General features: G+C 38.6%; 3 protein-coding genes across 3 annotated transcripts; 2 read left to right on the forward strand and 1 right to left on the reverse strand.

The window, feature by feature from the left end:
- Positions 1-312: 312 nt before the first annotated feature.
- LOC129939426 (uncharacterized) lies at positions 313-5,739 on the forward strand. Its single transcript, XM_056047435.1, has 3 exons — positions 313-583; positions 647-4,711; positions 5,003-5,739. Exons 1-3 carry the CDS (start codon positions 313-315, stop codon positions 5,737-5,739), a joined length of 5,073 nt encoding a protein of 1,690 aa, XP_055903410.1.
- Positions 5,740-13,817: 8,078 nt separating this feature from the next.
- LOC129938733 (RNA-binding protein 34) lies at positions 13,818-16,438 on the reverse strand. The gene is made up of 4 exons (XM_056046454.1): positions 15,785-16,438; positions 15,375-15,710; positions 14,093-14,550; positions 13,818-14,019 (listed from the first exon to the last, which is right to left on the reverse strand). The coding sequence occupies exons 1-4, from the start codon at positions 16,338-16,340 to the stop codon at positions 13,954-13,956; spliced, it is 1,416 nt and encodes a 471-aa protein (XP_055902429.1). The 5' UTR covers positions 16,341-16,438; the 3' UTR covers positions 13,818-13,953.
- Positions 16,439-20,741: 4,303 nt separating this feature from the next.
- On the forward strand, positions 20,742-21,929 carry LOC129939434 (uncharacterized). The gene is made up of 4 exons (XM_056047446.1): positions 20,742-21,010; positions 21,071-21,412; positions 21,472-21,707; positions 21,779-21,929. Exons 1-4 carry the CDS (start codon positions 20,851-20,853, stop codon positions 21,821-21,823), a joined length of 783 nt encoding a protein of 260 aa, XP_055903421.1. The 5' UTR covers positions 20,742-20,850; the 3' UTR covers positions 21,824-21,929.
- Positions 21,930-26,299: the final 4,370 nt, after the last annotated feature.

Here is a 26,299-nt window from a genome sequence, read left to right on the forward strand (position 1 = left end):
TGTATATATTGAAATTCAGATGTCGTATCATAAATTTAAAAACACGAAGATTCCCCGCCGAAACAGAGCAGCTGCACATTTGAATCGGATGAAAGAAAATTTCGAAAAAGTCTAGACTGATTTGATCTGTAGACATAAAGAGGACGAGACAAATTTTTGAGTGCTTCGCTGCGGTACTCCATTTTAATTTTGTAAAAATATACATATTAGAGTCAATAAAATAAGAAGTAAAGTACTACAAAAAGTCGAGTTTGTTTGTTATTCTTTTTTTATAACATTTCTCAAAAATTTTGATAAAAATTAAATTAAATCATGTCTACGGGCAACACGACAGTGGTGGAGCAGAAATGCCCTCTGTGCAATCAGATATATACAGACAATGACATGGTAGAGTGCACGAAATGCCGCAAATGGATTCATTATGTGTGTGCTAATGTTGGCGATGAAGTTGCCAATGATAAAGATTGGAAATGTTCCATATGCACAACGCATCCGACATCCGACAAAAATGGTGCATCGTCAAACAAGTCTGGTCAGTCCAAGAGAATTCAAGAAAAGCTTCGATTAATGGAGGAGGAGGATCGTATCCTTAAGGAAAGATAAATCCTCAATTCAAAGCGCCAAGCGCTTCTTGATCAATATGCAGACAGTAATTCGTCTGGGGAGTCCGAAAGGAAGAACAGCACTGCCCAACAGGATAAAGTCAAGCTAAATCCGCTTGACGAACCGTGTGGTAAGTCTGTTTTAAATAAATACCTGACTCAATTACCTCAGCCGAAATATTTTCATGTGTCTGCGAAACCAACTCCATTATACGAATCCAACGTTCTCGACGAGTGTATGAAACTCACTGATCAACAAATAGCAACCAGGCACGCTATTCCACGAGATCTTCCTGTTTTTACGGGCCACCCAGGAGAATGGCCAGTGTTCATAAGCACATTCACTCAGACAACAGCGGCATGCGGCTTTACAAAAACTGAAAATCTCCTTCGACTGCAACGCTGTTTAAAAGGGAAAGCAAGAGAAGTCGTTGTAGCACAGCTAACCATTCCCAACTGCGTCCCCATAATTATATCAACATTAAGAAGATATTTTGGTCAACCGGAAATAATCTTAGATCATTACATCGATCGAATCAAGAAGATGACGTCGCCTAAATTAGAAAAATTGGAAACTGTGTTGGACTACGCTGTAGCTGTCACCAACTTATGTGCAACTTTAGAGCAGGCTGATCTGCAAGCCCACATGCGTGATCCCAATCTAATGAGAACTCTTGTCGAGAAGCTACCACCTACTCTCCAACTTTCTTGGGCATCACATAGACGCGAAGAAGAAGACTGCAACAACATCTGTATTCTCGGCGACTGGTTGCATTCTCTGGCAGGTGATATTTGTGACGTTATGCCATCAAAAAATTGGTTTCACTCCACAAGCAAAACAAAGTTCAAGAATGAACATGTCAACATCCATGATCAGAAGGATACGCGACGGAGCAAAGCAATATCTACCTCCAATTTTCAAAGAAAATGCAGCGTATGCCAAGGATGCTGCCAATCAAATTCATCTTGCAAGAAATTCATGGACTGGAGCGTGAACCAACGTTGGGACTTCGTTAAGCAAGCAAAGCTTTGTCGTCAATGTCTCAAAAGACACCCATACAGATGTACAACACCAGTGATGTGCTCCCAAGACAACTGCCACGGACGACATCATCCTCTTTTGCATAATGCACTACACAAACAAGAGCACAACGAGGTATCAAACGAAGGCAACATGAATCACATCACTCCTGTTTCTGTGAAGTTCAGAATATTGCCTGTAGTACTTTTCAACAATGAAAAGCAAGTTCGAACTTTTGCGTTTTTAGACGAAGGATCCTCCAGTACTTTGCTCAATGAAAGGCTAGCAAAAGAATTGCAACTTGAAGGAGAAACCGCGCCCTTGTGTTTAAAGTGGAGTGGAACCATCTCTCGTCAAGAGAAACAGTCGCTAAAAACCTCGTTGACAATCGCCGGTGATTATCAAAATGCTCCACGCTTCAACCTCTCTAATGTGAGAACTGTACAGAACTTAAACTTGCCAAGCCAATCTTTGGATTACAAACGTATGGCTACTAAATTTCATCATTTAAGAGGCCTGCCTGTTGAATCCTATGCCAATGTGAGTCCAGGCATACTAATAGGTCTCAAGAATTGGCACGTAGCTGTTCCACTTAAAGTGAGAGAAGCAACCGAAATCGATCCCATCGCTGTGAAATGTCGGCTTGGCTGGACTGTGTTCTCCGTTACGCCTGATCGAAATGATACAACGGAAACCGAGCATCACTGCCATCAATGTGAATGCCAGCCAGATGATAAGCTTCATCAGTTGGTGAAAGATTTCTTCGCTACAGATAGCTTGGGAACATTGGGTGAAAAGGATCCCAAAATAATTCAAGAAGAAGAAAAGGCATTAAGTCTACTAAATGAAAAAACAATTCCATCAAAAGGCCGCTATGAGTCTGGTCTTCTGTGGCGCTATGAAAATATTAAGCTACCTGATTCGAAACCAATGGCCATGAGTAGAATGAGATGTCTTGAGAAGCGACTGTATGGAGATGAAGAACTGAAGAAGAATATGATTCAACAGATTAAAGATTACGAAAAGAAAGGATATATACGAAAACTTACCAAAGAAGAATGTGAAAGGCAACAAGAAAAGATTTGGTATTTACCGATATTTCCGATTCGAAACCCTAATAAACCCGGCAAGATTCGCATTGTTTGGGATGCAGCAGCCACAGTCAACGGAGTATCTTTAAATACACTCCTAATGAAAGGTGTAGACTGGAACTCATCTTTACTTGGAGTCCTGTTGAGAAGCAGAGAAAGGAAGATTGGGCTGTCCGCTGATATCAAAGAGATGTACCACCAGGTTAAAATACCGCCAGAAGACCAGAATGTACTCCGATTCTTATGGCGAGAAGATGTTAATTCCCAGTTCGAAACGTACGTGATGCAAGTCATGACGTTTGGGGCAACTTGCTCACCCAGTTGTGCTCAGTACGTCAAGAACCACAATGCGCTGCAGTTCGCAGAAGAATTTCCTCGGGCAGTTGAGAGTATCGTCAAAAATCATTATGTAGATGATTTATTAGACAGCGTTGATAAAGAACAAGAGGCTGTACAACTGGCAAAACAAATATCGGAGATACATTCACGAGCTGGCTTTGAAATCCGAAATTGGAGGTCGAACAACACCAAGGTCATGGAAATCCTTAACCCAGAGTCGCCCAACGATCCAAAAGACCTAAATATGAATCCAGAATGCTTCACAGAAAAAATATTAGGCATGTGGTGGTGCCTCCAAAGCGATACATTCACGTTTTCACTGCGGTACAATAAAGGAAGCAAACAAGTTTTGAGTGGAGAATGTCGCCCAACTAAAAGAGAAGTCCTAAAGATACTAATGTCAATTTATGACCCGCTAGGCCTCATCGCAAACTTTTTGGTCTACCTTAAAATCCTTCTACAGGACATTTGGAGAAGTCAGATACATTGGGATGAGAAAATAAGCGACGATCAATTTGAAGCATGGACCAAATGGCTACAAATACTTCCACAAGTTGAGCAACTTCGGATCCCTAGATGCCTGTTGAATCAATTCCCAGATTGGGAGAAGGCAGATGTACAACTCCATATCTTGATGGATGCGAGCGAACAAGCGTGCGCTACAGTGGCCTATCTCCGTATCAGCAAGGATGGTAAGGTAGAGTGCTCCTTATTAGGTGCCAAGACAAAGGTAGCACCAATAAAACTCCGATCTATTCCTCGTCTGGAACTTGACGCTGCCGTTATGGGCTGCAGATTCGGAACTCAAATTTTAAAGGAACTGTCCATCAAGGTTAACCAAATGTTTTTCTGGAGCGATTCCAAAACTGTGCTCGTGTGGATAAAAAGCAATCCTCACCGATACAACAAATACATTGCCTTTCGAGTTGCCGAAATCCAAGACATTCCACATATGCATTCCTGGCGATATATTCCATCGAAACTAAATATTGCAGATGAAGCAACTAAATGGACCAAACCACCAAAACTAGATACTAATGACCGCTGGTTTCAAGGTCCCGAATTCTTGAAGTATGAAGAAGACCGATGGCCAAAGGATAAAACAATCAAAGAAGATACTTCACATTCAGAGGAACTTCTAAATATACATGTGACACAACATCCGATCATAGATTTCAACAGATTCTCAAAATGGAGTGCAATTGTAAGAACAATCGCATATGTCATCCGATATTTGAATATCAAAATTAAGTTCAAGTCTGAGCTACCAACGAAAGGAATATTAAACGGAGACGAACTCAATGAAGCACAAATCATCTTATTTCGGCAAGTACAAGAAAACGCTTTCAGTGAGGAAATATGCAGTCTTATGAAAGAAGTCAACAACTCATCCAATGCAGGTCGACCAACAGTACACAGTTCCAGCAAGATCCGACGCCTGTGTCCTTACCTTGATAATCAAAGGTTATTGAGAGCTAAGGGAAGACTTGAAGCAGTTTCCATTATGAGTTCAGACCAGAAACACCCAATCATACTTCCGAGAGGACATCACGCAACAAATTTAATTATCCTACAATGCCACGAGAGGTTCCTGCATGCAAACAACGAAACTGTTGTGAACCAACTTAGACAGCAATATGCAATCCCTAAGCTGAGATGTGCCATAAAATCAGCCATCACAAAACTGTCAACTATGTAGGAATCGAAAAGCTAAACCTCAAGAACCAGAGATGTCTCAACTTCCGAAGGCCAGAGTGTCCTTGTTTTGCAATCGGTTTACATTCACAGGCGTTGACTATTTTGGACCCCTGAATGTTGCAGTTGGAAGACGACAGGAAAAAAGATGGGGCGTCTTGTTTACCTGTTTGACCACCAGAGCTGTGCACATCGAAGTCGCACATGGATTAGATACTGATTCATTTATTTTATGCTTCCATGACTTTATCCAGCGCCGAGGACAACCAAACGAGATTTATTCCGATCGAGGGTCAACTTTATCGGAGCAGAACGTCAGCTTCGTCAAGATTTAGAAGCAATTGATCCAGCCATGATAGCAAAACAATTCATATCACCATCCTTAAAATGGAACTTTAATCCACCGGCTGCGCCACATATGGGAGGAGCATGGGAGCGATTAGTTCGCTCATTCAAGACAGCATTGTACACATCTTTACCTTTGAGAACTCCCAGCGACCCATTACTTAGAAGCTGTTTGATATCCGCTGAGAATATTATCAATTCAAGGCCGCTAACATATGTTCCAGTGGATAATGAATCTTCAGAAGCATTGACACCGAATCATTTTTTGCGATTGGACTCAGGTGGTGGAAAACCAACAATGAAACTCGATGACAGCTGGAAGACACTCAAACAGACATACCAGTATAAAGAACAGTTTGCCAACAAATGCTGGAAGCGCTTCATTACCGAGTACTTACCCGAGCTCACACTTCGATCAAAGTGGTATGATCCAGTACAACCGTTAAAGATTGGTGACATTGTTGTCCTGATAGACAAAGACTTGCCCAGGAACAACTATCCCAAAGGACGAATAATAGCAGTCAAAACATCATCCGACGGCCAAGTCAGAAGTGCTACAATTCAAACATCCAATGGAATTTTTGAACGGCCAACCGTTAAATTGGCATTGCTGCAGTTATATAACAAGGAGACAACAACATCCTAGCCTGGAGTTCTTGTCTCGAAGGGGGCTGTTACGAAAAACATGCATTGGCAACACCAAAGTTGTATATATTGAAATTCAGATGTCGTATCATAAATTTAAAAACACGAAGATTCCCCGCCGAAACAGAGCAGCTGCACATTTGAATCGGATGAAAGAAAATTTCGAAAAAGTCTAGACTGATTTGATCTGTAGACATAAAGAGGACGAGACAAATTTTTGAGTGCTTCGCTGCGGTACTCCATTTTAATTTTGTAAAAATATACATATTAGAGCCAATAAAATAAGAAGTAAAGTACTACAAAAAGTCGAGTTTGTTTGTTATTCTTTTTTTATAACACCTGGGTTTTATCCAAGATCTTCCGAAGTGTGAATATCTGGTTGACTTTCCTAATTTGAAGCCACACTGATAAGGACCTATCAGGTTATTAAAGTTTATAGGATCTCCTTTTTTATGTATCGGGCATGCTTTCTACCGACCATGTTTTGCAGATGAGTTGGTGCATGCTCCGTACCAAGTCATCGCCTGCTGCTTTGAATAATTCGGCAGCGATGCCGTCAGCTCCAGCAGCTTTGTTTGACTTAAGTTTAGATACAGCTATCTTCACTTCGTCAAGGTCGGGTAGGCGGAATTGTTGATCTGCGTCGCCGAGGTTGAGTGGTTCTATCTCCCTTACAGCGGAATTCGGTTCGTCATCGCCGTTATATAATTTGGAGAAATGATCTTTCCATATTCTCAGCATGGACTGCGGTTCTACTACGATGTTCCCCTGATCGTCTTTACAGGCTTCGGTTCGTGGCTGGTACCCTTGGGAGGTTTTTTTTACCTTTTGGTAAAATTTACGAACCTCATTTCTGTTGTGACTTCCCTCTATCTCCTCGATAGCGCGCTTCTCATGCTCTCTTTTTTTCCATCTAAGAAGCCGGTGTTCCTCTCTCCTCTTCTGCTCGTAGAGCTCGCGAGCAGCTCTAGTCCTTTTGTGCAGCGCAGTTTTGTATGCCTCTTGTTTCGCTGCGTGCGCTTGCCGGCATTCGTCGTCAAACCAGGGGTTTCGCTGTGGTGGCCGTGTGAAACCTAGCACTTCAAAGGCGACATCTCTAATGGCTGCAAGGCAATGTTGCCACTGGTTTTCAATGCTTAATGCAGGAAGCTTAGGACTCCTTAAGAGGTTATTAGAGACTCGATCGGAAAAGGACATGGCAGTCTCTTGCGATTGTAGCCGTTTAACGTCGAATCTTCTCACAGTACTTCCTTGTTTTGGCTTGGATCGGGATATCCGTAGCCGTACCTTGGCTAAAACGAGGTAGTGGTCCGAGTCAATGTTGGCCTCTCGGAATGTTCGGATATCCTGGATACTGGAGAGTGTCGTGCGTCGATCGCATTGTGGTCAATCTGGTTGACGGTTGATTGATCAAGAGATTTCCATGTCCCCTTGTGGATATTAAGATGCGTGAACTGCGTACCAGCTACCAGAACGTCTCGCCCCGCAGCAAAATTGACCAGACTGAATCCGTTGTCGGAGGTAGTGTCGTGCAGGCTGTATCTCCCGATTATCCCACCAAAGATGTCTTCTCTTCCTAGCTTGGCATTAAAATCTTCTAAGACAATTTAAATGTCATAGCCAGTGCACTGCTCATATGTCTTGTCCAAGAGCTCGAAGAATATGGCTTTGGTGTCTTCATCTTTCTCCTCTGTTGGGGCATGCGCGCATATTAGGGTTATGTTGGCGAATTTAGCCTTGATGCGGATTGTCGTGATGCGCTCGCTCACACTGTTGAAACTCAAGACTTTTTGCCTGAGCCTAGTTCCAACAACAAATCCACACCCAAATAGACGCTGTCTTTGTTCTCGGTAGCAGTCGCCGTAGTAGATATCGCAGTCTTTTAGTTTGCGTTTGCCCGGTCCATCCCATCGCACTTCTTGGATGGCTGTAATATCTGCCTTGCAGCAGTTTAGGGCTTCCGCTAATTGTTCGGCTGCACGTGGGACCTAACATTCCACGTACATATCCGAAGTTCGTTGTCCTTATTTCGTTTGCGTGGGTTATCAACAGTGAATCCGTCCGTATCCGAGGCTTGTTGGTGCTTCGCAACTAAAGGTATTTTTTATGTGGCCAGGAAGTCACCCCGACGACACAACCCCCAACCTGGAGGGCCAGATCCTTAGTATAACTCCAAGGAAGGGGAGCCAGATAAACCGCTCCTTACAGGCCTGGGCTCCGAATATGTCGAAGAAGCCCTATAAGGTGTTCACTAAGTAGTTCAACCTTACTGGAACTGTAGACGCCACCGTTGATTCTATCTCGAGAATTCGTCCGCTGCCGCCTGGATAAGGAGAGGTGCCTTAGTGGAAACACCTCTCCCCCCCTCTCTCGTTTGCTGCCCCCAACAACTTTAAACTGGGGTTGGAACCCAATCTCCAGTTGAGGTACTAGGCACCCGATGTTCACCGCGGGGAGGTGAGAGTAGGAGTTGATAGACAGAGGTGGGTTTTGAGAAAAACCTGTGGACGCTTGTGTCCTCTTGAATGCACATGTCTACCATTTGAACATCATCATTTCCACTTACAGCAGCGACATTTTCGGTGGTACGAGCGAAACGATGATAGGCTTACAATGTCTTCAACCAATCCAGTTTCTTCAAATTTCTTCACAATGTTGCCAATTGCTTACGTAGTTGCACGATTACATAAACCATAATCTTCTCTTAAAGTACGATATGTGGCTGTGGCAGAATCACCATTTTTGTAGTTGGTTTTAACGATTTGTATGCGTTGTGCGATAATTAAACTATTTATTTTCCTAATTTTCATACTTTCAGCTGAAAAAAAATTGGTTTGACAGGTGTCGAATTCAAGCCCTATACTTTTGAAACCGAAAAGTGGATAACCAGTTATTCTAATATTCATATGCAAAAGAAACTGCATGTATCCAACCTCGAACCTACCCCAAATCATATAGTGTTCCAAGCGTTGGGTTTGCCTCTTTGTTAGAATGCCGTACTATTCATTCAAAGAAAAACTTATTTTAGGCGTGCACAGTGGCTCAAAAAAACAAAATAGAAAAAAAGTAGGGTTAAATCTGCAAAAGAAAACATTTCTTCATGACTTAACAGTGTTTCTTAGCCTTAATATATTCTGTTCTATTTAGAACCCTACCTAACTTTAACCCTTTAAATTCTATGAAGAAACAAGTTTGAGTTTAAATGTTTGTGAATTTTAGACACAAGTTTACATCTTCCAAGATATCAGGGTGGATATTTTGAAGTGAACGGGATGGAGCGAGTAGTCGGTAATTTAATTTTTTTTTGGTCTAACTGTTCCTCAAAATTCAGTTGTATACAAAACATAGTTTATCTGATTATTTGGAATGTCTTAATTTTAAAACTCTCGATTTTTTTAGTGAATTTTCCATGAAAAACAAAATATTCTCAAAAACTTAAATAAAACCATGAATCTTGTGAAGTCCACCCGTTCAATAGTCCTAAGTCTTCAATAGTTTTTTTGTCTTTGGTTTTCCTGCTGGTTTCTTTTTCCGCTTCCAAACGCTTTTCCATTCGACAAAGTTTCCTAAGCTGGATCTTCTTGAGTCTTTGGCCTTGTCTTGCGCTTTTTTTATCAAAGAAATCTTTCCTTGCTTTAGAGGAAATACTTGCTGGAGGTTTGCAGGATTTGTTGATTATTTCTGGCAGAAAATGTGCTTTCGAAAAGCAGGACTTACTGCAGAGGATGTTGATGGTTCGTCTATCACTGTCAAGGACTTTAAGTAACGTCGTGTGCATGGCGTTCCTGTTAAGAAAATACAATTAGATGAAATAAAAAAAAATACAATTTCTGTCAAGTCCTACCACTGATTGTTGGTTTGTCAATTGTAGATAAGGCATTATATACTTCCATTTGAAGATACGAGTATGATACAAAGTCGATTCCCTGTGTCTCAAAATCAGTTTTTGCCAAAGCTAGAACTTTTTTTTCTTGAAGCTGTGACTTTTTCCAGTGGGGTATCGTGGAGTTTCTCAAGCGTATTCTGAACACATTTAGTATAATCGATACCATCTGCATTGAATGGAAAAATTCCACACTTTCTAAAGCGTTTTAAATGTTTTCCGTTCTGTCTGAGTTATCTAGCAATGTTTTTAGAAGTTAGCAGAAGTTGGTCTTCGTCACAGCCTTATTTGCATTTCCAGGAATACTCTGCCGTTTGTGACCGTTTTTTCATATTCACTTTTTAGCCCCTTGAATAAACCCACATCAGCTGGCTGAGTAATGTGTGTTTTATTTGGATAAAGTGCATATACAATTATACAATTATCCTATTAATCCTGCAGAAGTCTCTCAGTTCCTTGATAAGATGCGATTTATGACCATCGACCAAAAATAATACTGACCGCTTAATATTATTTTCAGAAAGATAGTCAACGGAACTGTTGGCCACATATCCCAAAAGGTTTCGGATCGCATCTAACCAGTCTCCGATCTTCCCAATACCCATTTGTCCGGCATGATTTTCACCAAAGATGGTGGAGGGCGCACATAAGGGAACACGGCCAAAGGCGGTAAAGTTTTACCATCAGCACTGGACAAAAATAGAACGGTTATTGTCTCCTTGTCATTTCCTGAATATACAGATTTTTCCATCCCTTAGGAGCCAAAACTACACCAATTTTTGGGGCCAAGCAAAATGACGTCTCGCCTCCATTAAAGATTCTGGAAGAATCTTCCAGAATAACTGCAGCATTTATCTCCTGCAGATATTCCTGTAAATCACGAATTCATTTTCGAAGTAGTTCCTCCGTAACGATTGCTCGTCATTTTGACAGTCCCTCTGAAGTTCTGAGGGACGATTGAGGATGCCGCTTTCAAAATGGATACTACCTCTAATGATTTTTTGAACCGTGTTCAAAAGGTCAGATGGCTCAAGTGGAAATCTATGTTTTTCCAGGTTGATTATCCAATCTTCCAAACACTTTTTTCATCTTTGCTAACTCAACTTTGCAGCAACTCGACCATGAAGTCTGTCCTGCAGTGTTGTTCTTGGGACTTTATACTGTTGGCTTGCCTTTCGGATTGTCCATTTTTTTCCCGAATTTGTTTAAGAGCTTCACTTAGGACCTCTCCAGAATATTTATAAAAAACTTGTGTATTTAAACTTAAAATATTATTGTGAAATTCTTAATAAGGGTTTTTTCATAAATTTTGTTCTTTTTCATCTTAAATATACCCTGCCGACTTTATCATTACTAAAAAAGGGGCCGATTACTGAAGATAGGAAAAAGACTGTTAAAAATTAAGAGAGACTAAAGAATGCGTTCCATTTTCATATGAAAATAAGCAAAAGAAGTTCCTGGAGTGAAGTTAGGTACTCCATGTGCCATCTTTTCCAAAACCCTTACACGATAAACTGTATATGATTCCAATGAGTCAATCGGTTGGTTGGTATCTCCGTTAAATTGGGCTCTGGAACTAAGGTTAGCGGCTCACCTACGAGAAAATGTGCTGGAGTTAGTGGGTTTAAGTCATTATCAGATACAGAGCATAAAGGACGAGAGTTCAAAATTGCCTCAATCTGAGTGAGAACCGTATATAGCTCCTCGAAAGTTAAAACAGAATTTCCTAACACACGACGTAGATGAAGCTTTATCGATCGAACACCAAATTCCCAAAGTCCCCCGAAATAGGATGCGGACGGAGGAATGAAGTGCCATGTAATGCCGTCTTTAGCAAGGCTTGTAGCAATTTTTTCGTTGTGAACTTGGGACAAAATCACTTTATGCATCTCGTCCAAGCAACGGCGGGCGCCTTTGAAATGACTGTCGTTATCACTAAACATGTTGGCACACCTTCCACGGCGAGAAACAAACCTTCGAAGGGCAGCGAGAAACGCATCTGTAGTCAGATCACTTACCACTTCCATATGAATGGCCTTTGTGGACATACAAACCAATAATGATATGAATGCCTTGGACAGCTTGGGCTTACGTCCACGAGAGAGTTTGATAACCAGGGGCCCAGCATAGTCACAACCTGTATTTAGGAATGGTCGAGACGCGAGAATCCGCTGCTTCGGTAGATCTCCCATGAGTTGAGTGGTTGTTGCTTTTCTTTGCATAAAGCATGCTTTGCAACGATGTACGATTCTTCGAATTAGATTTCGACTTCCAAGTATCCAGTACATCTGTCGAACTATTGTAAATGTTGCAGAAACACCAGTATGAAGATAATTATTGTGGATATCTGAAACTATTAGGGATGAAACATGATTATAAGCTGGTAGTATAATAGGGTGTTTAATATTATATGAAACGATACCATTTTTTATTCTACCACCAACTCTAAGAATTCCATCGGTGTCCAAAACTGGTGAGTACTTGTAAGCTTTGATTTAACTGGAAGTTCTTTGTTGAATTGAAGATGATTTATGTCGTTTTCAAAAGCGAGGTTTTGAACATGTTTGAGTATGATTTTTTTGGCGTTTTGAATTTCACTTAAAGTGACATTTGATGAGCAAGGGGAAACATTTTTTAACCGAGATTTTGGCAGAGCCCGATAGCACCAAGCGACAATTCGTTGCAAACGATACCAAGAAAAAATTTTGTCAATTAGGATTTGCAAACGGTTATCTAGGGTCGTTAGTAGTGACACTGTTTTCACAAAATTTGCTTCGAAAATCGGATTTTCATCCACGATGTCTTTAGAGAAAAAATGGGATTCAGGCCAATACTGTTCAGGTTTTGAAAGCCATGGTGGGCCTGTCCACCAGAGGCTATGATCAACAAGGTTTGATGGCAGAACTCCTCGCAACGCGCAATCTGCTGGGTTGAATTCCGACGCGATATGATACCACGATTTAAGCGGAACCGTTTCTAGAACTGTCGCGGTTCGGTTAGTCACAAAAGAGTTCCAACGACGAGGTGGTGAAGACAACCAGTGGAGGACGATTTCCGAATCACACCAAGCTGAAACTTTTGTAATTCGAGTAGTTAACGAGTTTTTAACAAGGGAAAATAACCTATTCAAGAGCAACGCACCACATAGTTCTAGTCTTGGTATTGTTACTGGTTTTAGGGGAGCAACCTTCGTTTTCGCAGCTATAATGTTATTTTGAATAAATTTGAACTTATCTGGCACCGAGCATATATTACCGCCGCATACGCTACCGATGAAGCGTCTGAAAATCCATGAAGTTCAATACCATCAAATTCGTGCGACGATATATTTCTTGGAACGGATATACTTTCAAAAAACCGAAGTTCTGTTCTATATTCTGACCATTTTTTGGCAATTTATCATCCCAGCCAAGCTTAAACTCAGATGACCAAAGTTCTTGAAAGAGGATCTTAAACAAAATCACTGAAGGAGCTAAAAAACCCAAAGAATCAAAGATTTGAGCGATTTCGGATAGCAATGTTCTTCTAGTTGCAGTCGACTTCTCACGTAACTCACACATGCGAAACGAAAATTCATCTTTAGCCGGACTCCAGTACATGCCTAGAACCTTAATCAATGTCTTCGATTGTTCTGGATCTGTCCAACAGCATTCGCAGTCGTTTTGAGGCAGGGTAGCTAATAATGGCCAACAGTTAGAAGTCCATTTACGAAGATTTAGACTAGCTTTAGATAGTAAGTTTACTAGTTCAGATTGAAGAAAAATCAAGCCTTCTACAGAATCGCTTCCCGTCATAACATCATCAAGAAAACCTGAGAGGCATTTGGGTATATCGGGCTGTAATCTTCTGCGAGTTGTTTGAGAACCCTGATCGATAAAAATGGAGCCGAAGCTGTTCCGTAGGTGACTGTCAAAAGACGAATGTGTTGAATTTCATCATCTGGAGATTCCCTCCAAACGATCCTCTGGAAGTTTGTGTGACGATCATCAACCCATATCTGTCGAAACATTTTTTCTATATTGGCAGTAAAGACATACCGAAAGCGAAGACAAACCCCTAGCAAATCACTATTAGAAAAATAAGGCTGTTACTTTTACTTTCCAATCGACATTTCTAGCACCTAACGGCCAATATAATCAGAATTTATTTTGGATCCACTCACTGTAGTCACTTGCAAATTAAAAAAAAAAAAACAATTGTTTACTCTCTTTTGTTAGAGAAATGTTCTCTCTTTTTTTATATCCTCTTTGTTATTTATATTCATTTTGTTTTATGCTTAAATTTCATGATAGACTTTTCTTAAAGTTAAATTAATCCTTGAATTCAATTAAATTACTCCTTGGGTGCAATTTTATTGGCCAATCTCTTCATTTGGCTTGGAATCTTCTTCTTGGGTTTCTACAAAAAATATAAACAAAAATAAAAATAAAAAAAACATGCTTTTTAATAATTCAAAGTTTTTTTTGTTTACCTTCTTCATTTTGTCAGCCTTAACACCTCGGTATTCAGATTTCTTCTTCTTTTCGTCTTGTGGAGATTTGCTGTCGTGCTTGGCGGCGTGTTTACCTTGAGGCTTTTTGCCAGCAAACTTTTGTTTTTTACCTGAGGCATTTGTCTTTTTTCCATACTCGAAAGCGGCTCTCTCAAGAGGTTTACCTCCTTTTGGCTTGCCCTTCTCAAGAGTCTTACTGTCGGCATCTCGTTTTTCCTTAGCTCCCAACTTATTGACTGAATAACGCTCAACATGAATTGGTCGTTCATCGAGCATGGTGCCTTTGAGTTCCAAAGCTAAGCCAACTGCATCGGGACTTTTGAAACAAACAAATGCGGTTCCTATGCAACCTTTCTTGTCACTACTCTGCAAAGTTCGAACATATTCGATTTCGCCACAGCTTGAGAAGATCTGATGGAGTTTGTCATCGGTAGCAGCTGGAAATTAAAAATTGAACGTTGTTAGTTGAAAGTGGAAGTCGATTAATAAAAACAAGGCTTTGTTTTGTTCTTATAGAGGGATCAAAAAAAGCTTTTTTTACTTCGGAATGTCTATCTCACGTCATCGTTCAGGAGGTAGGTTCAATTTACTGAAAAATGACTTAAAATAAAAACAAAAATCAAAATAACGGTAACACTTAGGAGCCAACTGCAGTTATGATTGGAAATTGCGTGACTGAAGTGCACCCAACCTCGCTCCTACCCCAAATCCTATAGAACCGTGTGGTTGTTGGGGGTTTCAAGGGGTTAGCAGTGAGCTGCATACCTCATATAAAATACTTCACTGTAATCCTTTCCCAATGCTGGCAGCTAGTTCCATATTTTTAAATGAATAGAGAAGATGTTTTGGTAGTTTTCAATTTGCTCATAAAACAGAAGAAATGGAAACATTAAGTTTTCAGTGTTCGATTAGAAATCGAAAGGGAAATAAAATATTTAAAACCAATTCCGGGCATTTTTTGAAAATGTTGAAAATAAAAACAATCACATTTCTTTTTAATTTTTTTTTTGATAAATTTTGAATTAAAACAAAAAATAAAAGAACAATTTTCTGGCTTTCAGAAAACCTACAATTTTGTATTGTAAGTGTTTCCGTTGTTTTTCAATCTTTTTTCTTATTTTAAGCCATTTTTTTAAGAACATTTTCTCCTACTTCCTAAACGATAACTTAGATCACTCTTCCTGTAAAATCTTGTTATTGCTCTCTCTACAAAATAAAAACAATCTCATAAATTTTGGTTCCAATGTTAAAAACTACTTACAGTACTTTAAATTTCCAACGAAAACTGTGTTCTTCGGATCTGAAGCTTCATTTGAACTTTCCGGCTTTTGAACTCGCAGAATTTGGCCTTTGAGTGGAGTTCCATTGAGTTCCAATGCTTTGGTAGCAGCTTCGCTGCTATCGAAGACAACATAGGCATTCAAAGCCGCAGACTCCCTACGCATTTTGTGCTTGAAGATAACCTTTCCGTTGGCGGTACGGAATCGAATGGTGAGGACCTTTCCAAAGGGAGTGAACAGTTTGAAGAGTTGTACACGTTTTGTGTTGGATGGGACGTTGCCAACGAAAAGTGTTTGTCCGGGACCTGGAGCCGATGCTATACAAAACACACAAATTTAAGTTTTTAAAGTTGTGGATGGGGGATTTAAATGAATATCAAATCAAACTTACCAGCTGTTGTCTGTTTTACTTCGGCTTTTTTAGATTTTTGCTTCAACTTCCGTTTCTCCTTCTTAGCTTGTTTCACGGGATCTACAGGTTTTTCTACAGCATCCTTTTTAGCCGCTTTGGATTTGCCAGCCTTGCTTTTCTCTTTGACTTCAGTCTGTGGGGTGGTATCAAGGTTTTCCTTATTTACTTCGCCATTCTTAGCTTTGTTTTTCTTTGACTTCTTTTTTACTTTGGTTTTGTCATCCTTGACTTCGTCTTCCTTGGCTTGAGCGACTTTTTCGGTGGCACCTGCTTCTGGTGCATCTTTCAAATTCTTCTTTTTGGATTTTGATTTTTTGTTGGACTTCTTTTTAACTTTTAATTCACTTGGTTCAGCTACCGTCGCTGGCACTGGCGCTGGTTCTGGAATCTCTACTAAATCGGTCTTAATTGCAGCCTTTACTTTTTTCAATTTGTCCTTTTTTTTCTTTGGACTTTCTTTTTTGATTTCTTTAACAACCTTATCAGGTTTTTCTTCACCTTTTGGCTTTGGGTTATTTTTTTTAGATTTTGTCATTTTGTTAAAATTTTATTCAAAATTCAAGAAATACACCAAAACACGATGTAAAATATATAAAAAAGAAAAATCTATTTTTCAATATTTGAAGAACTGTCAAAATTTCCAACAACAAACCGAGCACGTGTGATAGTTTTGTAAAATCACACATAGGTGACGCGTATTAAAATAAGGAGACAATTTGCAGAGGACTAATTACGTAGATCTGTTTGTAAATATAACAAGTAGTTTCTGAACTCAACTTTTTGTCAAACCGAATAGGGATTAAAAATCAATGACAAAACTGTAATTACCTTAAATATTTATTTATTTTTTATAATAAGACGTAACAAACCTTAGTGTGTTATTACACTCAGACTTTTGGGTGTTTCGCATATTTTCTTTTGAACATTCATCCCATCAATCTCGCATTATTACACTTGGATGTGTTTTGGTTGCGTGTTTTTGACACTTCTCTCCCATTTGTTGTTCACATCTCATCCGATGAAGAAATGTTGTTAGATGCGTAAGACCTTTGCGGGGATGCTTTAAAAATTTCCAACCAAAATAAAAAAGGGAATTGGATTAAAATCTGGAGAAAAAATAGATCTGACTTGGGATCCTTCATTTTCTTGACAAAACAACTAAAATCGAACGATAAACCATCGTTCATAAATTATATAAGGTTGAATGATGAAACTTTCAACCTGCTTTTGTCGTTCATTGAAAACGACATTAAAAAATAAAATTTTGAGGGACACAATATCGCCAGATTGCCATTTTGTTTAAACCAGTGAGCGGGTAGTTTGGAATGCAAAGCTTAAACTACCAAGCTAGACCTCGCTACTCGGAAACACCAGGAACAATAAAGAAAAATTAGGCAAGAAAGAGAAACATCAAAAATTATCCAAGACAATCCTAAAACCAGAACTCTGCTGGTTGAGACTTTTTGAAGTATTTCTATTTCACCTTCTTTCTCTTTCGCACTTATTTGCGTATTTCTAAAAACGTTTGAGTGTAATAAGTAATAACACACTTAACTTGAAAAGTATGCAGTTGGAGAGCAGTTTGCAGCAATAAATGTTTCACACACTGTATCTTTCAGTTTTCTGTTTATATTTCTAAGATTTGCAATAGACAAATCTTGAGAAATTATATCATAAATACTTTATTTTCAGAAAGCAAAAGTGAGATAATTTGTTGTAATTTACGAATACAGAAATCAGAATACAGAAATCTAAGAAATATAAACTGCCCAAAAGTATTACATGCTGCAGCTGCAATTAAGCAATGTTATTAAGCCAGGAAACCCCACGGCTTAAGACAGGTGAGGTAATTAAGGAAGATTAAAAACACTCTATATATATAGAGTCTATATATATAAAGTGTTTTTGAGGAAGATAATTTGCAGAATACTAATTACATTATGTCTGTTCATAAACGTATCATAGCTTCAATTTCCAGAACTTTCTGTATGGATTTTGATCAGTTTGTGTTTTTTTAAATCTGATTCTATAAACGCTATAAATAAGATTTATTTCAATTCAGATCAAAGTAGATTAAAATACTGTCTTTCTTATTAATACTCTCCTCATATTTTATTTATGTATAAGTTTCATTTGATATTTAGGAGGCTGTCGATTTTGAAGCTTTTATATATTTTGACTTTTGGAAACTCTGTTATGGGGATGCTTAAGAAAAACTTAGAATATTGAAATGTCAATTTGATTTTTTAAGATCACTTACTTACATAAGGGGGCGCTACAGTCCTGTGTGAGCTAGGGCCTCACCCAACAAACTCCTTCATCTAGCTCGGTCCGATGTCTCCAGTTTCACGCTCCAAGTTGGATGAGGTCACATTTCACTTGTGCACACCACCTGATTCGGAGTCTTTGGAACTCGATTGCTTTCTTAGACCAAAAACAGTGGTTAGCAAGAGTAACACCTCGTTTGATCTCAGCTCGTCCCTTTAGATGAGTCGTATGAGGCCTTAAAGTCCAGCGGCTTTTTTGGACTTCATGTAGCCGTACGAGGTTGTATCTTGACCCAACGTCTCCTTCTTTTGCCGTGGGCTTGGAAACCCGAAGTGCTACCTTGGGTACAATGAGGTATTAGTCCGAGTCGATGTTAGCTCCCCGGGAAGTTCAGACATTCATTATGCTGGAAGCGTCTGGCGTCGATCGCAATATGGTCAATCAGGTTGAGTATAGATTGATCTGGAGAAGTTCCTTTGTGGATGTTGAAGTGCGGAAAACGCGTACTGGCTACCATGACGTTTCGCCCCAGCAAAATCTATGAGCCTGAATCCATTGTTGGAAGTGTTGTCGTGTAGACTTTTTGTCCCGATTATTTCACAAAAGTTGTCTTCTCTTCCTAGCTTGGAATTAAAATCGCCCTGAACAATTTTAATATCATAGCTAAGCCATATGTTTGGTGTTGTCATCCTTCTATTCTGTGGGGGCATGCGTGTGTATCTTGCCGAATTTAGCCTTGATGCGGATGGTCATGAGACACTCATTGATGCATCTATAGCTTAAGAGTTCTTGCCTAAGTCTTTCTTTAATGACAAAGCCGCATCTAAATAAGCATTGTTGGTTTTCTCGGTAGCAGTTACCATTGTAAATATCGCATTTCTTCGTCCTCTTTTTGCCCGTATTTCCTGGATGGCGGTCTAGGGCCTGCACGTGCTCTTATAAGGGACCTAACATTCCACGTGTATATCCGATATTCGTTGTTATTAATTCGTTTGCGTGGGTTATCAACAGTAGTTCCGCCCGTATTCGAGGCTTGTTGGTGGTCACAGCTGGGTTTTCTATATGTGGTCAGAAAGTCACCCTGATACACGGCCTTCAACCTGAAGGATCAGGTCCTTGATTTAACTCCGATGGCAAGAGCCAGCATAACCGCTCCTTACAGGCCTTGGCTATAAATATGTCGTAGTAGCCCTATAACGTGTTCACTAAGCAGTTTAACCTAACTAGAACTGTAGACACCACCTTGGGAATTCCTCCGCTTCTGCCTGGATGAAAGGAGATGTGCCTTAGTGGAAACACCTCCCTTAACTAATTTTTAAACTCCATCTCTTGATTCTTTGCCTCAATCATTTTATTTTCTTCTTGAAAACTAACTATTCTTATTTATTTATTGTAAGGTTTGACAAAATACAAAATTCAAGTTCAAAAGTTTATCGATATTTTTACTGAAGCTACAAAATGGCTGTTAGCGTAAATAACTACATGACGCATAGGCAAATGGCTACTAGTTGCCCATATCTAGTATGTCAATGATTTTAACCGAGTTATTTCGACTCTGGGTAGCTACCATCATGTTTTGATTTTTCGCTGTACTGATGGATATGTGATATTTTTTAAACTGAAAATCATTACAAAACCACAATAACAACTTAATACAATTATTTTCATAAACACTTGTTAGTAATCTGCTGGACGGATAAAGGCTTTGTAAATTACAGCCAGATTAGAAGGGTGAAACATTTCTTGTGCCGTCGGACAAATCCTAAGCACCTGGCAAAATTTTTGGCAATATGAAATATACGATAATTCCATAAAAGGTGATCTGTGATACAAATACCAAGTGTTGACAGTTGATTGTTTCGCTTTAACGATAGGAGACAGCATTGAGTTTTCGATGCATTATATTCTACACGATTTCTGACTCCCCATTGGACAATGCTGTCAAGATCAAAATTTAATGAGCCGTTTAAGTTACACATCCGAAGGACAAGGATTTGAATCTAGAAACGAGTATGAGAAGCTAAGAGAGTCGGAGACAAAACGGAGCCCTAGGGGACACCAGCATTTATTTAATGAATTTCAGACTTGAAACCATCCAATAAAACTTGTGTTGAACGGTTAGAAAGGTAATTTCTAATCCAACGAAGAAGAGATTCATCAATACCAAAAGCACACATTTTCGATAAGAGAGCTTGGTGCCAAACTCTATCAAACGCTTTTGATATTTCTTCTTTAACGAAGAAATGCCAATGCACGATATGATTAGCTTTTAGTTCAATTTTATTTTGTTTGTGTATTACATTGATTAAATCAGATGCAAACTTATATTTCAGTTTTTTCACATTATTTGACAAACAGCTGATTATTGAATAATGACAGCGCAAGGGAATTAAAATAATAGAAAAATCTTTCATTAAAAAATTGTATGCAACTTTTCATTGGACTTATCCTTTGACACTGCATAACTATTTATCTGTTTACCAAATTCTATGAAATAAGACTACCAGTGAATACAATACAAAAATCTGCAGTTCAATACAAACTCGATCCGTGTCGTGTCAACAAAACAACGACAGGCATCTGAACAGTCCTGAATCTCAAAGTTGTTTCCACGTGCTCTATTTTGACATTTCTCTCTAAAACACTTTTCGTTTTCTTGACATTTATTTTCTACAATAATTTTTGTTCGCTTCTGCATACCGCTCGACATCAACCTCGTGTTTTCCTAAATCTGTGGAATTTGTATTTAAATATTGTATTAATACCAATTCAATAAAATGGTAGCCAAAACATTAAATCCTAAAAAAGCAGGCAAGCAGAACCCAAAGAAAAAACAGACTTTGGAAAAAGCCCCCAAAGCAGTTTCTCCAGCGTCAGAATCTGCATCTGAAAATGAAACTGAAACTAAAATGGAAGTAGAAGTCGAACAAAATTCAGGTAGGTTAAGCCTTTCTATTTCCATCCGAGAACATTTAAAAAACTTTTAATTTCCTTCAGATGTGCGTGATGTTGGCGTTGAACAAACACTTCTCATTACGAATCTTCCAGGCAAGGCTAATCGTTCCCACATTATCAATCTATTTGCGCCCTATGGAAAGATTCAGTTAGTTCTATTCACAAAAACCAATAATGAAGGCAAAGCTAGTGCCTACGTTGTTTTGGATAGTGCCGAAGGTGCTAAAAAGGCTCTGGAACTCAACGGAAAAAAGATCCAAACTGACGAGATAATTGTGCAGAAACCTTATGATGTGAAAGCAAACATAGATCCCACAAGGAAAGTTAAAAACTTCGTACTTCAAACTCCAACCAATACAGTCTTTGTTCAAAATATGAAAAAAAGTGAGTATCTCGAGACCTTTTAATATTCTAGCAATAAATAATTCAAAACTCTTTTCCAGCTACTTTTAATTTAACATTGAAAAACTTCTTTTCGAGTTGCGGCGAAGTGGAATATGTTAGAATTTTAAAAGATCACAAGACCCAACTGTCGAAAGGAAAGGGATTTGTGTGCTTCAAGGATCCCGCTTCAATAAGTGCGGCTTTGAAGTTAAGTGGCAAGAAGCTTGATGATCAGGAAATCAGTGTCGAACCATTTGAAGAACGCCCAAAGAAAACGTTTAAAAGCTTCAATAAGGTTAGCAAAAAGGTCAAAGAATCATTGTGAGCTATAAAAATATAATTCGTTTTGTTTTGTTGTACTTTTAGGACTCAAACTCAAAGAAGCCTCAGAAAAAAGTTGCCTCTCAATAAGAGTAATTTGGGAATGTAATTGACGAGTTTAATTTTGTATGACTTTGAATTGTTTAGGTTAGAAATAAGAAAATTTATGGAATAAAACATAAAACGACAAATGAAATGATGTTCTCTGATTTTTGTTGATTCTCAACTAAAGGATGGATCAAAACTAAATCCTATTTCAAATAATGATCTGTAAAGATTTGTATGGTGTTGGTATGGAATACAACATCTTTGTGCTCACAGATAAGGCCTCTTTCTGGATTGGTTTTCATAAAAGCGGTTGTGTTTCACCAAGCATGTTTTTCTTCAGCTGCGGGATTGTGGTGGTTTTATATTTGTCAAATTTGGCCAATTATATATGGAATTTGACTGCCTTGCCATTTCTTGTAATTGAACTGCGTAAACAGCACATTCTTGAGGATCTCCTGGCCTTAAATGTCACCTAAATACGATTTTGCATGGAAACAGCTGTAATTTTGTACAATGAACGTTTCGCTATGAACTACGGTAAACACTGACACTACAACACAACACTTGCTTCAATTCGGTGGGCAGTGCGATATCTTCCAGCTAAGAGAAAATCTATTACAGCTACAAGAGATGCCAATGCAAATTGGTCTCAAATGTCTGGATATTGTCGTGAGTGGGAAATATAGAGTCTGGTAAAGCATTTCACATTCGCGTAGTGCAGCTAAAGAAAGAATCCCTGTACTTAACTATATGTCCCAAATTGGACTCAAGAGTAAACCGAAGAGCATACGGGTATTAGTGTTGAATTGTTTGAGGGGAGAAATGCAACTAGAAACTGTTTATAAAAATAGCGATATAATGACAGACATGGAACTTAACGATGGTGTTTAAGAGATACAAAAGTTTCAGTTCAGTAAACGGTATCCTGTCATTTTTTAAAGCTCACTTTTGAATTCGGTTGAAGAAGCACAAGGGAATATGGGAATTCTACTCTAGTTTCGAATGAATATAGGTAGGCTATATAAGTTATAGCCAAATCAGAAGGGTTAAAAACTTCTTGCATTGGCGAAGATAATCTAAACACTTAGCAGCGTTTTTTGACGAATTCAAGAGATTGTTTGTGATGGACATACCTAAAACTAAAAGCTGTTAAGTGTCCTCGATGCACGTATCACCCATGGATAGTGTCATTGGGGGATGGTTAAGCTTTTCGGACAGTAGATAGCATTGAAGCATTTAATTCTACACGGTTTTTAAATCCCCGTTGGGCAAAACTGTCAAGAATTTGAACTGATGCTGAAGCAGCTAAGATTATCGATTCCCTAGCTTTATTCATCTAACAAGAAAAAGGAACTTTTGATGGCACTACAAAGTGTGATGCTCCTCCTGTGTCTTAATAAAAATAAGCCTTTCCAGTGAACTCAACTCCAACAAACCATCTCAGTAACACTATACATGATGAGGCCTTAATTATATGTGCTGAGGCTCACGTTATAGTTTTTCTAGACTCTTGTTGCTATCATGGCGTCTATCTCATATAGTTTATATCTTCTTTGTCACTTTTATCTATGTTCTAGAAAGTTATCGAAATCGTGTTTAAGAAAAGATAAATTCCGTTTTTTTTTAAGAAAAGATAAATTCCGTTTTTACTGTTGTTTTAACAAAACCTCCTCAAGTCATTCAATTAAAATCGATAGGACTTTTGATTATTAAAAAGGCGATAGTCCATTGATTTTTGTATCTCCATCAACTAAAGCATACATTTAGCATAGTACTTGCAGTTCCGTTGAGAGGAGTGGAGTGCGGGGTGGGAAAGCCCCCGGGCCCGTCGAACTGAAAGCAATGAGGAGAGTATTTTTTTCACTATACTCTATATTCTCATAAACATACCTATTCCCACGTATTTTTAGGGGCCCGAAAATTTAAAATCATTCTTGCTTTCGCAATCGGGCCCTGTTTGCATGGTTTCTACCAATCTATCTACCCTGATTAATGAAAAATTGGGCTATTGAAAGAAATTTATAATAAATTGTTCCGCTTTTCTTATTTAATTTAACGTAAATTACAAATTTATTTTATTTTGAACATTTTTAAAGTCAAAATAAGGGGTCCGGTTTCAAATCATCTGAAAAACCTTAGAACATCTATAGAAGTCTTAAGTGATATAAATTTAACTGCTTAAGCTCGAAGAGATGTACCTAAATGGTGATTTAAAGTATATACACAAATTTGAATGCTTCCAGAAGTGCTCGAATTGGTGCATAACTATTGACGTTGAAATTCGAAATCTCGACAACTTGATCTCCAATTTGAACACTATTCCAAACGGATGGGATCAAATTTTATGTGAATTCAAAGCAGTTGCTACTGGATTGGGGGATGCTCCAGAATCGTTCCTATCGAACCGAAAAATTCAATTATAGAGACATTGGAGAAAATCGAGGAACCAGAGAGCAAATTTAAAAAACAGACCAAGAAATAAATTTCAAGAGAAACACCTTTTACGTCATAGTTGATTCAATTATATATAGAATATCTCGTCGGTTGGTTACGATGAAAAATTTGAATGCAACATTTTCATTTTTATGGCAGTTTTCAACAATGGACGCAATTGAGATTAAAAACTCCGCTACAAGGTTCATCCAAAGTTGAAAAAAGATATGTATATGTAGGTAATTCATTTGAAAAACATTTGTGAAGCTAAAGCAGAACTTCCGCCATTAAGTTCGCCCAATGCTTTTTATTCCGAGAACTTGGAGACAATTTCCCCCAACATTTGTGTTGCTCTTCGGGTGTTTTCCACAATACATGTAACCGTAGCTAGTTCCGAACGTTCATTTAGCGTCCTTGCCAGAACAAAGAATTTTCATCGTTCGCACTCATCACAAGATCGTGTTTCCGAACTTGCTCGACTATGCACCGAAGCACCTTTGGCAAGAAAATTGAATTTCGATGCTGCTCAAAAAGCTCGTTTGCAAAAAGAAAATGGACAGGTTCAGGCGACATACGGGACTTGAAAGTAAGGCTGGTTTCCAGCATCTGATTGGCCAGCTGACAAAAAATTGCCTTCCAATTAAGATAAATGCAGTTGACTGCAAATGAAGTCCCTTATGTTGTGGGAAACTGACCAATATTTCATTGAATGCAAACTAACTTTAATAAAAACATTGTGATAATATTTTGAAATAAAGAAAAACAAGTAAGAGTATTTAATGTAAACCTTTTAAAATACACAGTTTTTTTTAAAGACAAATTTCAAATACTTTTACCTTTTTAATAGTTAATCGACCGTATTATCAGTTTATAACATGTCGTTAGCAATATCGAATTGAATGTATGATTCTGTTCGAAATCTGATCTACTCGCATGTGGAATTATTTTCTATTTATCCTCCATTTAATCTAAATTGGACGATACCAGTGAGGTTGATTTGATGATTAACACTTTTTTTCGACTCACTTTTCACACAAAAATTATTATTTCTTTTAATTCCAGCCAATTTCATGCTAGATTTTTGAAAAAGAATTTAGAACGAACCATATCAGTAGGCATGAACTTTGAAAAAAAAAAAAATGGGAAATATGGGGATTTTTCCGTCCCGGTCCCGGAATTCCTCTCGACGGCCGCGAGTATATGATTTTTTCTGATACAGCAAGAGACCTTATATCCGACTGGCCACCCAAGACCTCTGGCATGACAGTATTCATAGTTTGAATTCCACATTAATAATCCGAGTTTACCCCACCCAGGTATACAAATTACCTGAATTCCTAAAATATAATATAAAATCCTGAAGTACTGTTATTTCAAAAACATTTGGTAGAGTTTGATAAACCTCTTCTTTTTTGGTTTTGTTAATACCTTTTGGACCGTCTTATTCAAATAGTATAGGTCGCTTCCAAATCTGATATTCACAAAATAAACGCGGTTGTACCACAGAGCTCCGTTTTGTCTCCGACAGTCTTCATTATTTTTATAAATTACCGCTGATGACAGTACCTTCAGCTTTTCATATTCGTTTTCAGATTCTCAGATCCTGGTCCTTCCGATGTGAATGTGGCTCACAAACCATTTCTTGAAGAGTTATAGTAACCTTAGACTGATAAACTGAGGAGGAAACCCATTTGCCTACAGCTTAAATCTGATGATATCAAAAGAAAGATAGAGTCAAAAGCAGTTTAAACACAGTCGAGCTCTTGACTGAGTTCAAGGGTGCAGCTGGGTGTTTTGGCGCCCAAGCTTTGTGTGGGAAGGGGGGGGGGATTGGTTTACACACTCCTGGAAATCAGAATATCAAGTCCATTTTTATCGGCCAAATGTAAACACATTGGATTAGGTTAAAACAATTTAGAGATTGGTCTGTAATTATTAGCGTCAGGGTTGTTTCCATTTGTGTGCACTGGTGTAATAAATGCCTTCTTCCATACGGTTAAAAATTTGCATGAGCTTAGAGATATGCGAAGAGGGGAGGAATTCTATCTGATCCAAAAGAATAATCATCTTTAAGTAATTCCAACA

The sequence above is a fragment of the Eupeodes corollae genome, chromosome 1, assembly GCF_945859685.1.
Source record: "Eupeodes corollae chromosome 1, idEupCoro1.1, whole genome shotgun sequence".
NCBI lineage: Eukaryota > Metazoa > Arthropoda > Insecta > Diptera > Syrphidae > Eupeodes > Eupeodes corollae.

Bases quoted from the DNA above. Each gene is read 5' to 3' on its own strand.
- LOC129939434 (XM_056047446.1), top strand. From the start codon at position 20,851: ATGGTAGCCAAAACATTAAATCCTAAAAAAGCAGGCAAGCAGAACCCA. The intron at 21,011-21,070 runs GTAGGTTAAGCC...AATTTCCTTCAG, and splicing joins AGAAGTCGAACAAAATTCAG to ATGTGCGTGATGTTGGCGTT. The intron at 21,708-21,778 runs GTTAGCAAAAAG...TTGTACTTTTAG, and splicing joins CGTTTAAAAGCTTCAATAAG to GACTCAAACTCAAAGAAGCC.
- LOC129938733 (XM_056046454.1), bottom strand. From the start codon at position 16,340: ATGACAAAATCTAAAAAAAATAACCCAAAGCCAAAAGGTGAAGAAAAA. The intron at 14,551-15,374 runs GTAAGTAGTTTT...TTTAATTTCCAG, and splicing joins CGTTGGAAATTTAAAGTACT to CTGCTACCGATGACAAACTC. The intron at 14,020-14,092 runs GTAAACAAAAAA...TATTTTTTGTAG, and splicing joins AGGCTGACAAAATGAAGAAG to AAACCCAAGAAGAAGATTCC.
- LOC129939426 (XM_056047435.1), top strand. From the start codon at position 313: ATGTCTACGGGCAACACGACAGTGGTGGAGCAGAAATGCCCTCTGTGC. The intron at 584-646 runs GTATCCTTAAGG...ATCAATATGCAG, and splicing joins ATTAATGGAGGAGGAGGATC to ACAGTAATTCGTCTGGGGAG. The intron at 4,712-5,002 runs GTGCCATAAAAT...GACTTTATCCAG, and splicing joins TGCAATCCCTAAGCTGAGAT to CGCCGAGGACAACCAAACGA.